At 48.1% G+C, this 14633-nt stretch overlaps 1 protein-coding gene across 1 annotated transcript; it reads right to left on the reverse strand.

Annotated features, from left to right (window-relative positions):
* Window positions 1-1569: 1569 nt before the first annotated feature.
* Window positions 1570-13803, reverse strand: RGCC (regulator of cell cycle). Its single transcript, XM_080917189.1, has 5 exons — window positions 13643-13803; window positions 12928-13113; window positions 4759-4866; window positions 3098-3160; window positions 1570-1968 (listed from the first exon to the last, which is right to left on the reverse strand). Exons 1-5 carry the CDS (start codon window positions 13689-13691, stop codon window positions 1961-1963), a joined length of 414 nt encoding a protein of 137 aa, XP_080773315.1. The 5' UTR covers window positions 13692-13803; the 3' UTR covers window positions 1570-1960.
* Between the last annotated feature and the right edge of the window lie 830 nt (window positions 13804-14633).

Raw genomic sequence — 14633 nt, forward strand, 5'->3', positions numbered from 1 at the left:
GCACAAGCCAGTGAGTGTGTGATTGTCACTGTCATGACCAAATCTTATGACTGTACGTGACACTATTATATATGACCTGAAGCAAAGTAGGTTTACACTAGCGTCACCACAAATATCTAATGCATCCCACTACAACGCCATCTTGGTGGCTGTGGCGTGGTGAGGTGCTGGAACACTTCCAGTTCTGTTGTAATCTATAGGACCGTCATCAGATGTGGTCTGTCATCCACACAGACTCAGGAAGCTCACTCTGCACCGTGTGACTGTACTTGTGATCCTAGCTTGTTTTCTGTTGCTATGACAAAATCATGACCAAAAGCAGTTCGGGAAGGAAAGGGATTTATGTGACTTACATGTCACAATTACTACAGAAAACTCCTTACAGGAACTCAAGCCGGAGCAGAGGCAGGAACCGTGGAGAAATGCTTCTTACAAGGCCACCCTTGGTGGTTCCCGGTTTGCTTTCTTCAAGCGACCAGGACCACCTGCTCAGCGATAGCACTGCCCAGAATAGGCCGGACCCTCCCTCCCACATCAATCCTTAATCCAGCAAAAGCCCCGAAGCAGTGCCCACAGGCCAGTGTGTTGGGTTTAGTTCCTCAGTTGCGGCTCCCACTCCCAGGTAACTCTAGTCCTCTCGAGTTTACATAACCAACCAGCAGGAAGAATGTAGGGACGGGTTTTGCATCAGCAGCACATGGAGAAACAGATGAAGTTCAGCACAGGCCCTGCGTGAGGATGACACACACGGCCATGAACTGGTCCATGGTTTCCATTTTCCTCAGGGGCATAACCACTGAGACCTTGCTCTCCCTCTGGAATAAGCAACCTCCCACCTATGCTCAGGCAAGAAACTCTACTCGAACTCTGGAGCACACAGACGTGGAAGGAGGAGGGTGACTTGCTGAGACGGGTCCAGCAGGAGAGGGAGGGCATGAGGGAGAGACTGGGGTGTATGTGAAAATGGCTAAAATTGATTATCCAAAGACATGAAACTCTCAAACAATAAAAGAAAAATAAGTCAAAGCCTTCTTTAGAAAGATTTATTTCTTTGTATGTGTTTGAGTGGTTTTTTTTTTTCCTGTCTGGGCGGCCCATGTGTGTCTGCTGCCTGAGGAAGGCAGGGGCTGTATTAGATTTTCCGGGAAGGAGAGTTACAGAGAAGTTGTGAGCAGCCTTATAGGTGCTGAGAATCCCACCTGGGTCCTCTGGAAGGGCAACCAGTGCTCTTAACTGCTGAGGCATCTCTCCAGCCAGCGAGTTTGTGCACCACATGCGTGCAGTGCTAGAGAAGGCCAGAAGATGGCGTCATATCCCCTACACTGGAGTTTAGGACAGGTGTGAGTGCTGTGTGGGTTCTGGGCATTGAACCCAAATCCTCTAGATGAGCAGCCAGTGCTATTAACCACCGAGGCTTCTCTCCAGCCCCACAAAGGAAAGGTTTTAAGAATGTAAGGAGTCCTTGTAAGCACGGCCCATGGAATCTTCACTAGGACCCCAGAAGCCTGTGGTCACACCAGGAAAGCACTGAGCAGGAGTATACAAACAGAAACAAGACAGCTTTCAAAGTACAGATCCCAGTTTAAATTTTATTTGTATACAAAAATATATTATGATGGGAAAGCTTATTATGACCTCCAACTATATATAAGTAATTACAAATATTTCCATAAAAAGCATCTTAAATTACAGAAGAGCTATGTTTAAGGAGTAAAAACATATTAGATAGATCATCTGTTGAATATGGTGCAAGTAGGTAAACAAAGTCAGCTTCACTGTCTGAACTGCCCAGAGATGGGTCAATAGCTAATGTTATGGTGAACCAAGAGTGGCCAGACGGCTCGAGCCTCGGCTCCGCCCCCTCCCACAGCAGATTTTCGTAGTCGATTTTGCCAGGTCCTTGCGTAGCCTTCTGGAGTTTCTTTCACTCTTGTGGTATAAGGACACCAAACTCCTTGTTTCACATGCCTGAAAAGGGGACACAGAATAAGTTATTCCTGCCAGAGGCTCACACCTCCCATGCTTAACCACATCACACAGTCTCAGACAGGCATCAAAAGCAGTTAATGGTAAGCTTCTGTGCAATGCTGGGCTGGTTAATGGGAAGACCAGGGGCCAGCTTCAATTTGCTTCAATTTCCATACACAGGCATGTTGCGTGGACTGAATACGCACTGTGCTGCAACTAGAATGATCTCTGTCAAAACAGGCCTACATCTTCTGATGCAGGATGATGCAAAGGGGCAATAAAGCCATCAAGCAAACACAGAACCACAGAGCATCACTATTTTAAACCAGGCTATTCTAAAATTAGCTACTGGGTCTAACTCTTTAGGTTTTTTTTTTTTTTTTCTTGAAACCTCTTTGACGGAATAAAAACGTAGAGTATTTCTTACAGAATAAACACTGATCGCTTTCACTAAGTAAGAAACCAGAGCACAAATTCTCCAAGGCTTAGCAAGTCCCCCCTCGAGATGCTGACACCAGCAGCCCTGCAGGCTGGGACCGGTCCTTCTGCCTCCTGCAGTCTTGTCCTTTTGAAGAAGGTCATGCAGATAATGCAGCAGTTCCTCCCCCTAACCCAGGTCCCCACCCCACCCCCACTGCAATTTTGATTTGAAAATTTTGGTTTAGGGCCACCCAAAATGGATAATGACAGTAAAATTTTCAAATGAGAAGCACACAGACCCTGGGTCACTGGCAATTAACATGGGTCAGACCTCTTCCCCTGCACCAAACCCCGGGGAAGTTACCCTGAGCAGACCAGACCCCTGTGGCTGGTCAGAGGAGGGCATATGTGACCAATCAGCCTTCTTCTCTCAGGACTGGTCATCCTGTGAGGACATCTCATCAGCAAAACTCTCAACGTTTTCTAAACAAGATGTCATTGTGCACTGCTGACCTGTCTACACAGTTGGGAAAGCAACTCCAGCTACTTTCTGCAAGCTTATCCTCCAGACTGCTTTCTGAGCCGGTGAGGGCCGGTTGCTATACGCTATGGTGTAACTTCCTACCCCCAGGCAAGCTAGGAAACATCATAGCACTTTATCAAAGGCGTGGCTCAGGCTTCAGGTTTTAAACACCAAGCGAGTACTCACTTGCTAAGGTTCTGTCCAGATCAGCAATGAAGTCTTCAAGCTCTTTAGTGTCACCTAATTTGGCTGCAAAACAGAAAAGAGTTCAGCTTCCCTCTAGGACTAGGCAGCTGATAGGGGATTTTCCCAGGGATTAGGGAAACCTGTTGTCTTTAGAGATCTCATGGGAGTGTGCCCCTGCACCAGACCTTAGTGTCCGCTCCACATTTACTTTCACCTCAGCAACTGACCTGGAGGCTAGCCTGAGTGTTTCTCCTGTACTTCTCTACGCCCTCAGCACCACCCCACCCACCTTCTAACCTGGAAGACCGGTCTCTCAGTGTTATAAAGGGGTGTGTGTGTGTGTGTGTGTGTGTGTGTGTGTGTGTGTGTGTGTGTGTGTGTGTGACAACACTGCAGTTCTCCAGTGTGACCCGAGTGTAGGACTACTGCAGCTCCATGTCAAGGCGGAGGAACATGGGACATGACAGGCTTACTTGAGGCATCCAGAGCAGGACAGAGCTTGTGTCTCACCGCTGCCCCTGCAGCCGGAGGCAGACATTGCTAAATACTGTTCTTAGACACCCTGGCTGCCTACACAGGCCATCCTTCTTAGCTTTCGGGTCCACACACCACGAGGGCCTTTTCTCCTGTAACCGCACCTCAGGTCTGAGTAGTATGTAAGCCATTCTCTTCTAGACTGCTCTCCCTGGACTGCATAGACCCATTCCAGATCAGAAGCCCAAGGCCGAGTCCCCGTGGCTGCTAACATTTGCACTGAGAAGGGAATTTTAAAATATCTCTTTCAAGAAAGAGGGAAATTCTATTTGAATGCCACATGGAGACAAGTGGTGGAATCCTCACATTTCTTTGAAGGTTGGCTCTGTTTTTATTGTATTTTGCAACTATTTCCAGCAAGCTCAACTCTCCTTGGAGGGGGTAAACTTCCTTTTTGCTCTCAAAAGGGCGCCTGTCCAACGTAACAGAACATTCAGCTCTCTAGCTGGTGAGACTTGGCCAGTTCCAAAAACTAAGAACTGATTCCTGAACCTTTAACCCCTCTTTAGTCTATTAATGCCTAAGCAGAGGAAGGGTGGAGCTGTTTTAAATCATGTCCATTTTAGTTTTTAAAAACATATATATGTTTGTAACATCTCTATGTAGATGTTACAGATCTATATTAAAACATATATATATGATATGTGTGTATGCATACATGTATGTATGTATGTATATATGTATACATGTGGGGATCACAGGATATCTACCAAGGAGGTTCCAGAGATCATACTCAGCTTTGGCCTTGGCAGCAAGCACCCTTTCCCACCGAGCCATCTCAATAACTCTCTATTAGATTGCTCTTGTCTCGCAGTGGCAGCTGCTAAATTTTGTCACCCAAAAGCCCCGGGGGAAACAGTTAATGAAATTAAAAAATAATCTTCTCATTGTTGCAAAGCCAGATTGCTGCGCTTTACATTCTGGAACCAAGTCTGGTTGGACAATGAGAAGCACCTTTCTGCCGTAAGACATGCAGCCAAAGTCCCACCGAACAACTCATTCACTTTGCAATCGGCCTCCCAGATGCATGTCTCATCCCTTTGCTTTGTGTGCTGCGACGGGAGAGCCTAGCTGAGGATGGGGGTTGGGGTAAAAGAGCAGAAAATCAGTCCAGTTGGTGAGGTCACCTTTCCGAGGAGTGACAACGGAGGACAAGAGAGCTGGACTGGAGTCTGCTGGAGAATTCAGCTTCTCGTCACTGAAGGTGAAGCTGTCCCTGTACAGTGAGTCTGCACCTTTAAGGAAGGAAGCCATATTCATTAGGAACTGCACTCACCAAACCACACGCTTGCCAGTCTATGTCTACAGTAAGTCTCCCAGAGAACCAGATGTTACAAATCTATATTTTAAAAAGCAGGCCAGTTCCCAATTTAGGCCCTAAATGATGTTAGGCAGTGAAGTGTGTGTGTGTGTGTGTGAGTGTGTGTATTTCCACTCAAGTCCACTGGCAACCTTTGTTCCTCTTAAAAAAAAAAAAAAAAAAAAAAAAGGTGTAACCAATTAATAGGACCAGATCTCTGCTACACAGGAGTTTACTACCCAGATCCTGGCTGATGAACTATGGCATAGCCTAGTTGGTAGGGTGCTTGTCCAAAAGACCTAAAATCCTGGGTTCAGTTCCCAGTACCACATAAATTAGGCACAGTGGTGAAAGACCAGGAATCAGACAGACTCCCTTGTAGGCCGGACGGATAGGCAGATCAGTCATGGTTAGATAATAAAGGTAGAAACTCCCAAGATGGCCTCTTCCTCAGCTTCCTGACTTGAAACAAAACCCTGGCAGTTTAAGCAAAAGGCCTTGTAGGCTTTCGTCTTCACCCTCCACTGTTGGACTGGCTCAACAGGTTCAAGGCTGGATCAGGACGGGTTACACAACAGCCGTGGGTCAACCATCCATCCATCCTATCCTCCCCAAACTGCTCAGCCCTAAATTAGGAAAACCTAAGTAGTCTTAAAACAAAGCAAACCAAAAAAAAAAAAAAAAAAAAAAAAAAAAACCAACCCGGCTCAGCTCTAAAGAGGGTCTTTTTCTGTGGGTCTGACATGTTTGTGTCTCCTCATTCCCAATAGCCCCTGTTTTTCGGGCGCTGGTTCTGTCTGCTCTCATTTGCAGCATTAGAGATTTCTCTGCAGATCCTACTGCATTCGGGGTTTTTCCTGCCTTTTAATGCTTTAACTGGTAGAGAAAACAAACCTGCGCGAGAGCCCTGGACTGTGTCAGTGGCACATTGGTCAGTGGCCACACCGGTGAGCCCAGCACTCTGGAGGTAGAAATGGGGGGATTGAAAATTCAAGGTCATCCTTATCTACATGCTGAGCTTGGGGCCAGCCTGGCACGTGAGGCTCTGTCTTTAAAAAAAAAAAAAAAAAAAATAGGGAGTGGGGACTAAAGAGATGACTCATCAGTTAAGAGCTAACTGCTTTTCCAGAGGACATGGGTTCAATTCCCAATACCAACCTAGCAGCTCCCAACAGTCTGTAGCCACAGTGCTAGGGATCTAATGCCTTTTTCTGGTCTTCTCGGACACCAAGTACCCAAGTGGTACATGCATAAGGGCAAAACACTCAAAAGTCAAATTTTTTCATCTTTTCATGATCATGTTCTCTTTCTTCCAAACACTTTCCGCATATAAGCACAATGTCGGGGCCCCATATCTAATTAATTTCCCTTCCTTGCTCATGAGTCTTGATCATCCAGTTCCCAATGTTCTGCACTCCTGTACTGGAGTCCAAAACAAAGACTGTTTTTGTTCCTGTCTGTTCGTCCATTACAATCAAGGGACTTCACAGCCTCTTCTGTTCTTATTCCCCAAATGTCAAAGCAGCAGTAGGCAGAGGCCCTGCCAGGCCAGGCTGCAGCAGGGCCAGCTACTGCATGCTCAAGGATGCTGAAGGAGACCATGTTCTGGGCATCAATTTACCCATCCATAAGAAAGACATGTGGGCTGGACAATCCTTCCAGGTCCTCTCAGTTCTGAGATTCTAAGTCCTGATGAGGAGAAAGCCAGCCCTGCTCTGAGGATGTAACTCCGGAGGCTCAAAGACAGAGAGGTTAACAGAAGCAGGATGTGGCCCCAGAGGAGGCGGTGAGGAAGCCAGTTTTCTGGTTAAAATCGAAAGGAGAGCAAAGCCAGCCAGGGTACTGCTGGAGCCCTGGAAAGGCCCTTGAGGTGAGCTGTTGAACAGGAGCCTGGCTGGGTTCCTGTTTCCCCAGAGGCTGCTGTCCTTCAAGCCATTTCCCTCCGCTGGGGGAGAGTTCCACTAACACAGAATGAACTCGTCTAGATTATTTGTTCGTGTGCTCAGAATAAAAGAAAGTCGGGCTTCTGAAGGACGTTTCTAGCTGTGTGAGAACTGGGTTCTATCCCTACCAGGCTGCCACGCCTCCTACGTTATCTCATTTGGCTCCATTTCCAACCACCGTCTTGTCATCTTTTCTGGCCTATCTACCCCACTTTTCCGAACATCTGCAGATCCTCATGAGCAGCCCTCACAATCTTTCCTTCCTTTAAGGGTTCTAGCCCAGAACAGTAAAGGACCACAGTCATTTTTTTCAGGGCTTTCATGATCAACCCATACTGAGACTTTCAACACTGAACCTTAAACCCATATTTCCCCTCCAAAAAAATGTTCCACCTCCACCCCTAGGATGCTGCTGACCCTTGAAATGTGAGACCAACTGTGTTCTGGCAACACCAGGAATACCACTGATCCCTCCCACTGTGACTAACCTGAGAAGTGTAACCCCTTCTGGTCTACAAGTCTGGCTTCAGCCCTACTTCCCAAGTGTACTTGACAACAGTGGTAACAACTCTATCCCCTGAAAACAAGAAAGTACATCACAGACATCCGTTGGAGATCCCGGGAGGAGTATCACTGTTATCACTGTCAATAACCAGTGGGGATGACCACAGATACAGGCTAAGAAACATATGAAGAGAAGACAGGGTCATCTTTGGTGGCAAGAAAGCCACAGAGAGACACAGGGGAAGCAGGCTATAAGCCAGGTGGAATAACAGACCCCTGTCCACTTTATCGTTGTCACTTAAAGACATCCAAGAATGTCATCTCATCCTTGGAGCAGAGTTCCCGCTCAGAGACTCGCTAGCCCAGAGTTACAGGCCACTCCTCCTCCTGTCTATCTCTCAGAACAGCCGGCACCTAAGAGCTGCTTTCAAACCACACCTCATTCCACCCCTCCCTGCATACACTGCAGACCTCGCCCTAGCTTTGAACTTCATTTCTGTTTGGCTCCAAATCTCCAGAAATTTCACATCCACAGATTATCAGGTTGGTTCACCTTCTAAACAATGGAGCCAACTACTATTGGCAATAACCTCAACATGGAAAAGCCCATTACGAAAGAGAATGCCAGGGTAAAGAGCATCCACAGAGGAGGGAGGGAGACCTCATCCCTGACAGCACGGAGAGGCTCTGGGGAAGAACCCATAGTCTCAGGGAACCATCCTGGCTCACCATGGTTCTACCTGTCTTCACACACCAGACGCCAACTCCAGGCTCTACTCTGTTTGACCCTAAGTACCTGAAGCTATGCCGCTGTTGAGAGGGTGAGGAACAGAGGCCTCGAGACACGCAATAACAACCTATGCATTCTGTGTGTGATGCTGAGGTTTCATAATGATTTGATTTTCCAGTTCCTAGCAAAATGGAGAACAACAGGTCCAGGAAGAAGGACATCATTGAGAAGAAAAGGAATCAAGATTCTGAGCCCTGGATTCCCGCTACTTTCAGATTATAACACTTTTATTAAAGTTTCACTTTGGACGTAATTAACCAAGAAATTCCCCACAACACAGAGATACCCAGACTCCAAACTTCTTTACCCAGTATTTCCCCCAAACCAGCTTTTACTAAAAGCCTGCATGAACAGAATCTCATGCTACAGGCTATGGTACACGAACAGGTGAGCCAGGGTCAGCCTTCTGCTCTGTTCACTGCCTTAGAACTCCAGTTCTTTTAAAAATAATATTCAACCAGTCAAATAAAATGGTGGGGTGTGTCTCTAGCTGATAGCACAGGTGTATTCCTATCTCACCCCGATATCTGGTGTTGTCATGATCAGGGGACACTGTGATGATCTGAGGAACCTTCACATGTGGTAAGGTAGACTATCTACTTTAGACTGCCTGGAGGGCCCACCTCACTAGAATTAAATTCCTACTACAAACATCCTATAAATTCCTGATCCATTTAATGCATTGAAATCTCAGATTCTGGGACTGGGTCTCCTAAAGGACCATCAAAATAAATAAATAAACAAAAGCATATGGCACACATAACCCCTAACTTTAGGTATCTTACGCATGCCCATCACACAAACAGAAATTCCATCACACAAACAGAAGCTCTGTCTAAAAGAAAGGCATAGTTTTTTGTTGTTGTTGTTTTAAGTTCGGGGGGTTGGGAGGAAGGTAATTCAGGGTTAGAACTGACCCAGGCTGCCCCAGAGAAAAGTAAAACCACAGACAGTGGGCCTTGCCCAGAATGCCTGTAAATATAGAACAACTCCACACATCTGCAGCAAGTGAGCTACAGTAATTAACCAAGAAAAAGGAAGCCCTGGGCCTGTGGCACTGTTCCCACAGGGAATGGCAGGCATGGGAGGCGGGTTGTCTTTCTTCTCTTCCAGTTCTAAATTTTGACAAATTCAGTGACGCATGGCACAGTGACAAAGAATCCTGGGCCTCTGTTTGATCATTGTGCCTCAGCTACCCTCTGGAATGGCCCTGTTCCTCTAAGATAGTTTGCCAGACATCAGAGGGCAAGACCCGTCGCTCAGTCAGTTCCTGACATGGTACCGGGTGTCTGGAGGGCTCCTACCTGGTCTCATCTTCTTCCATCTTGACAGGTTTAAACTCCTGACTCCTCAGCTCCATTAGCCACTGGCTTGGTAACTGTTTCGAAGATCCCTAAGGTCTCCTCTCTCAGGGCCAGACCAGAATATTCTACGCAAAAATATGTAGTTGTTCTAAGTCTTGCTTTGCTTAAAAAAAAAAATTCCTTATTCTTCCAAATATCTATCTCATCATAGCTACATCGTGGACAGGAGACCTCAAGCCTTTCCTAACAGCAGCACACTCGCCCTCTCATGGGATGATTTATGTGAAAACCCAGTCAATATATAAGAATCACACCTTGGTTTCACCTTTAAAGGTTTAAGTCAACATAATGAACCATTTACAAAGTCAACCAATAGAAGCTTATAATTAATAACATGGCTTAAAACTTGGGATAGGGGCTGGAGAAATGGCTCAGTCGTTAAGAGCACTAACTGCTCTTCCAGAGGTCCTGAATTCAACCAACTGTAATGGGATCTGATGCCCTCTTCTGGTGTGTCTGAAGACAGCTACAGTGTGTGTGTGTGTGTGTATGTGTGGCACACACCTTTAATCCCATCACTTGGATCTCTAAGGCTAGCCTGGTTTATAGAGTGAGCTCCAAGATAGCCAGAACTACATAGTAAGACCCTGGCTTGAAATAACCTAAAGAAATAAACCCAAAGATGTTCAATTTCTTCAGCACCCCCAAGGCCTCCAGCCTGAAGAGTCTTTTTTTCTAGCTCCCAACTGCACTGTTCTTTTACTGAGAATCTTAAAACTGCTCCTAATCCAGTGCTGTGGGGAAAGAAGCTGCCCTTTTAACAACCCATTTCACTTCTCCCCAGTGTGAATGTGTGTGCCTCTATGCATTTGAGTGTAGGTTGGGAGGCCAAAGGTGTCAGATCCCCTGGAGCTAGAATTCCAGGCAGGGCAGCTGTGAGCTGTCAACACCAGTGTCAGGAACCAAAGCCTGGTCCTTTTGAAAAGCAAACCTTTCTTTATCCCCTGAGTCATCATCCAGCTCTGCAACCTGGTTTGTTTTGTTTTGTTTTGAGGGAGGAAAAAGTATTTTTCAAAAATCAGGAATATTTATCACCTATGTGTGTCCACAGACCTTTGATCCCGAAAGCCTTGAAGAGGACCTGCAATACCATATATAAAAAGATATGTGATCTGAGCTCCAGGGAACATTGGGCTAATCCCAAATTCTGGCTCACATTCTAGCCAACCCTTCGTGAAGACAGAGCAAGGCCATAGATGGCCATCCTGTGTTCTGTTATTTTATCAACAAAATTAATGAAGATAAAAGTGCCTAACTTGTAGGAGTGTGGTAAAGATTCTGTGTGATAATATTCAAAGGCCAGCCAGAGATGACTGATAACAAGAGCTAACACGTTAAGATCATAGCAACCCCAGTGAGAGCCTGCTAAAAGTAAGCTAGCTGCTGCCGCTGCCATGACAGGCCAGATTGGCCCTCCCAGGCGAGCTAAGTTTCAGTGGTCTGTCCCTCTCCCAGACACTCACGTCCACCAGACAGACAGATGTGTATTAGGAAGGTCTGCGCTCCACTCCTGGAGACATACACTTATGTGTCCTTAAGAAAGCATTACTTACATACACACAAATCCCACCAAGGATTTGTTTGTAAGCAAGCAGGGGACAAACCACATCCACAGCAAAGACTGAGGTCATCTGTGATCTCTTAGGTCCTTCCCTAAGTTCTGTAACCACCACAGTAAAAGTTTCCGTTAACAACAAAGGCAGAAAGCAAAGCATACAGAGATGCCTAAGAAAACTACATTCTATCAACTGTCCCAAACTGTGAAGAAATTGTAGCGAATTCTCTTTTCAGACTCCTCAAAACACACCCTGGATCCTAAACCCCTCCCGGCAGAACTCGTGGGTGCTGTCCCACCTTCACACACAGGTTCAGACTCTAATCTAGACTGAGACTGTGGCTTAGCAAGGAGCTGGTTTTGAAGACAGAGCAGCAGGGATAGACCTAGCCTTCTCTTCTGTGGAGAAGAGAATTTATACACGATGAAAAGTTTGTTTTCTGACCCAGTGGAAGGAGATATATTCAAGTCACGCTACAGCTGTGGAGACAAATTTCCAAAGTAAGGCTTCCCTTGAATGATGAGAACCAGTGACCAGCTCGTTGGCAGCAAAAAGCAAAAGTTCTAAATGGAAACCCTCACCAGCACTCTGCAATCCCCTTTCACCTCCTAAGTCACGTGGTGGATCTGTGCAGGCTGCTAAGGAAAATCAAATCACCGCAGCTCGGGTTTCAGATTCAGATCCTGACCAGGATGTCAAGCATTATCCCTTCTTAGGAGGAGAGCTCAGGCTCAGAATCTTCACCCAGCAACAAAGGAAGAACTTGTCTAGATTTCAAAACAACAATATGACTTTTACTCCCAGAATCGGGGACAGCGCAATTGGTAATGTCTGAGCCTATATCTAAGGACTAAGGACACACGAACAAACAGAATTTAAAGTTCACATTGGAAAACAGTGAATAAGCCAAGATTTGAAAATAATTATGTAATAATAAAAAGTCACCAAATTCACTGTTCTTGCAGGTCACTTGAGTTACTGAAAATGAACACACACTCTCTCTCTCTTTCTACCAAGGTTATTAGGACAGGGGCATTGTGGGAAAGGTTACTAGGATAAACCTCTTTGGGTAACCTGGAGGATGGGAGAGCTTGAAACCCGGTACTTGAACTCAGCAACCCAGCGGGAGATTGTTTCAAAAGTGCGTGGAGTGTCGAAAGAGCCTGGAGCTCAGCAGAAAGTGAACGAAGTTATTTCAAACATTCCAAAACCAGCAGCTTATGAAATCATTTTGGTTTCACAAATGTTTTATTATTGTGCTCACCCTTGTCCCCAAGTCCCCCAACACCCATTCTGGAAAAGGAAGGGAGGGTGCTGTTGGTTTAGTGTTTGCCTAGCCTGCAAGAAGCCCTAGGGCTGACCCCCAGCATTTCCTAAACTGATGTGCCTAAATGTGGTGGCACTTTGCTGTAATCCCAGCACCCTGAAACCCAAGGAGGGTCAGAGGTTCAAGGTCATCCTCGGCTACATAGACCACCTTGGGAGGGTCTCAAAATAAAAAATGAAGAGCTGGGAGAAAGGCGGGAAAACTGTTGGAAGGTCTGGCTGGACTCTCAGGAGTTCTGGCTGAGTTCTGGCTGGTTGCACAAACCTTCAGGCTCATGATACACACTTGCCATGACAAGTAAGAGCCCCCAAGATCCCCCCGTGCCTCCCCCAACCCCCAAGACTGCCTTAATGACCTCTGCCCCCGCCCGCACATCTGGGTTAAAGATGTCAACTCTCCAGGTATCTCAGAGCCGGTGCAGATCCTCGGGTTTCCCCAGACACCGTGCCTCAGTTTACAGATAACCCAGGCCTGAGTACTGGGGTTACTGACTTCAACAGAGCCTCACTTACTCTCGGAGTCGCTGAAGCCGCTGCTGTCACTGACGCTGGCGCTGCTGCGCCGCTTCATGCGCTCCAGGTGCTCCTCATAGTGGAAGTGGCGCTCGTGGAAGGGCGACGCGAAGTCGGCCAGCACCGCGTCGAACTCGCACAGCACGTCGGCCAGGTCTGCAGCGGCCGCGGAGTCCATGGCCGGGGCTATGGGAGGGCACAGAGGAGATCTGGAGGGGCGGCCAGCGTCCCCTAGAATGGCTAGCTTCACTCTACCTTTGCCAGTGACGGCCACACAGTCAGCTACTCCGTGACCTCCCAACCACCATCCAAAGCGCCTGTCACCACACACAGACGAGAAGCGGCCTCCGTGGGTGGAGCTGAAAGTCTGGAAGTCACCTAGCCCACCCCACGCGCTTTCCTACTTATGCCCGCGCTGGCTCCCCGGAGCGCGTGGCGGCGGCGAGTCTGAGTCAGCAAGCACCCGTTACGTGTCGGGCTCAGGTTCCACGTTCCGTGTGGGCAACCAAGCCGAGCCTGCATCGGACGAGCGATAAGGGGACGGGATGCCAGGGTGATGGAAGGAGACAACCGCGACCCCTGTTCTCTCGCCCCTACCGGCAGGCTCCGGCTCTCAGGGGCCCCGGAGCTGGATGTGTAGCTTAGCACGGACGCACTCCCTGGCTTCGATCCCAGGGCGCAGAGGTGGAGGGGGCACCCCCACACAGGCACTCACCTGCGGCCGCCACGGCTGCGGGGCTGCTCTGCGCCGAGGGCGGCTTCATGGAGAGGTTGCTCAGTGACACGCGTAGCAGAGATGCTGCGAGGTGCTGGCCCTGGTGGCGGCCGCCTGCACTGCAGTCCGCGCCGGTGGCTGTGCGTGCTCCTTGCCGAGCCAGAGCGCTAGCTACCCGCCTGCGCCGCCACCCGCCAGCCTTATAGCCACGGGCAGGGGCGGGGCGGGGCGGGGCCGATGAGTAAGTCCCTGACGACCTAGGGGACGCCCCTGTCTCCCCACCCCCTACCGTAGCCGCCGCCCTAGCCACGCGCTGGCCTCCGGAGAACCGCAGTGACGACTGGTGTCGCTGGAGCCCGGGTTACCGCCCCAAATATTTACCCGCCGTTTTCTCTACCACCCTGACAACCCGACCCAAGGAAGTGTCTTTGCGGGCATTAGAGTTTTCCAAGAGTTTACCCTGTTTCCTGCCTTCTGGCCCTCGGGTTCCACATCTATAAAATGGAAACGTAAATAGAGCCTCCTTGCTTGCTGGAAAAATAATAATAATAAAGGAACCGAGGGCCTCAGTAGGTTGTGCGAGGAACCAGCCTCCAGCTGATTTTCTCAAGGTCAGAGTAGACAGCTGAGGCTGTGGGTTGAGGGGAATGCAGTCGTCAATGAAGTGATCTCAGAGCGCAGAGCACCGCACCACATGGACGGATGCGTTCTGACACAGGGTCCATACGATTGACCATCCGTACTTAGCCCAGTATAATTCTTGCCCTTTACCCCAGGTAGTTACTTAAAAGTACAATAATAGGCCTGCTGGTGGCCTGCTTCTAGTCCCAGCCCTAAGGAGGACAGTAAAAGGGGTTGGGGGGAGTACTAGGCAAGAGAATGGAGACTTGAGGACTAACGGGAAAACCACACAGCACAATCCTGCCTGTAGTGTTTGCTGTCCAAGCGTGAGGAGCTGAGTTCAAGCCCCAGATCCACACTGAAAAAGAAG

This window comes from Micromys minutus, assembly GCF_963924665.1.
Source record: "Micromys minutus genome assembly, chromosome: 5".
Classification (NCBI taxonomy): domain Eukaryota; kingdom Metazoa; phylum Chordata; class Mammalia; order Rodentia; family Muridae; genus Micromys; species Micromys minutus.

Coding starts and splice junctions, on each gene's coding strand:
- RGCC (XM_080917189.1), bottom strand. CDS start 13,691: ATGAAGCCGCCCTCGGCGCAGAGCAGCCCCGCAGCCGTGGCGGCCGCA. Junction 13,114..13,642: donor CGCAGCCGTGGCGGCCGCAG/GTGAGTGCCTGT, acceptor GCCCTCCCATAG/CCCCGGCCATGGACTCCGCG. Junction 4,867..12,927: donor CGGCTTCAGCGACTCCGAGA/GTAAGTGAGGCT, acceptor CCTTCCTTAAAG/GTGCAGACTCACTGTACAGG.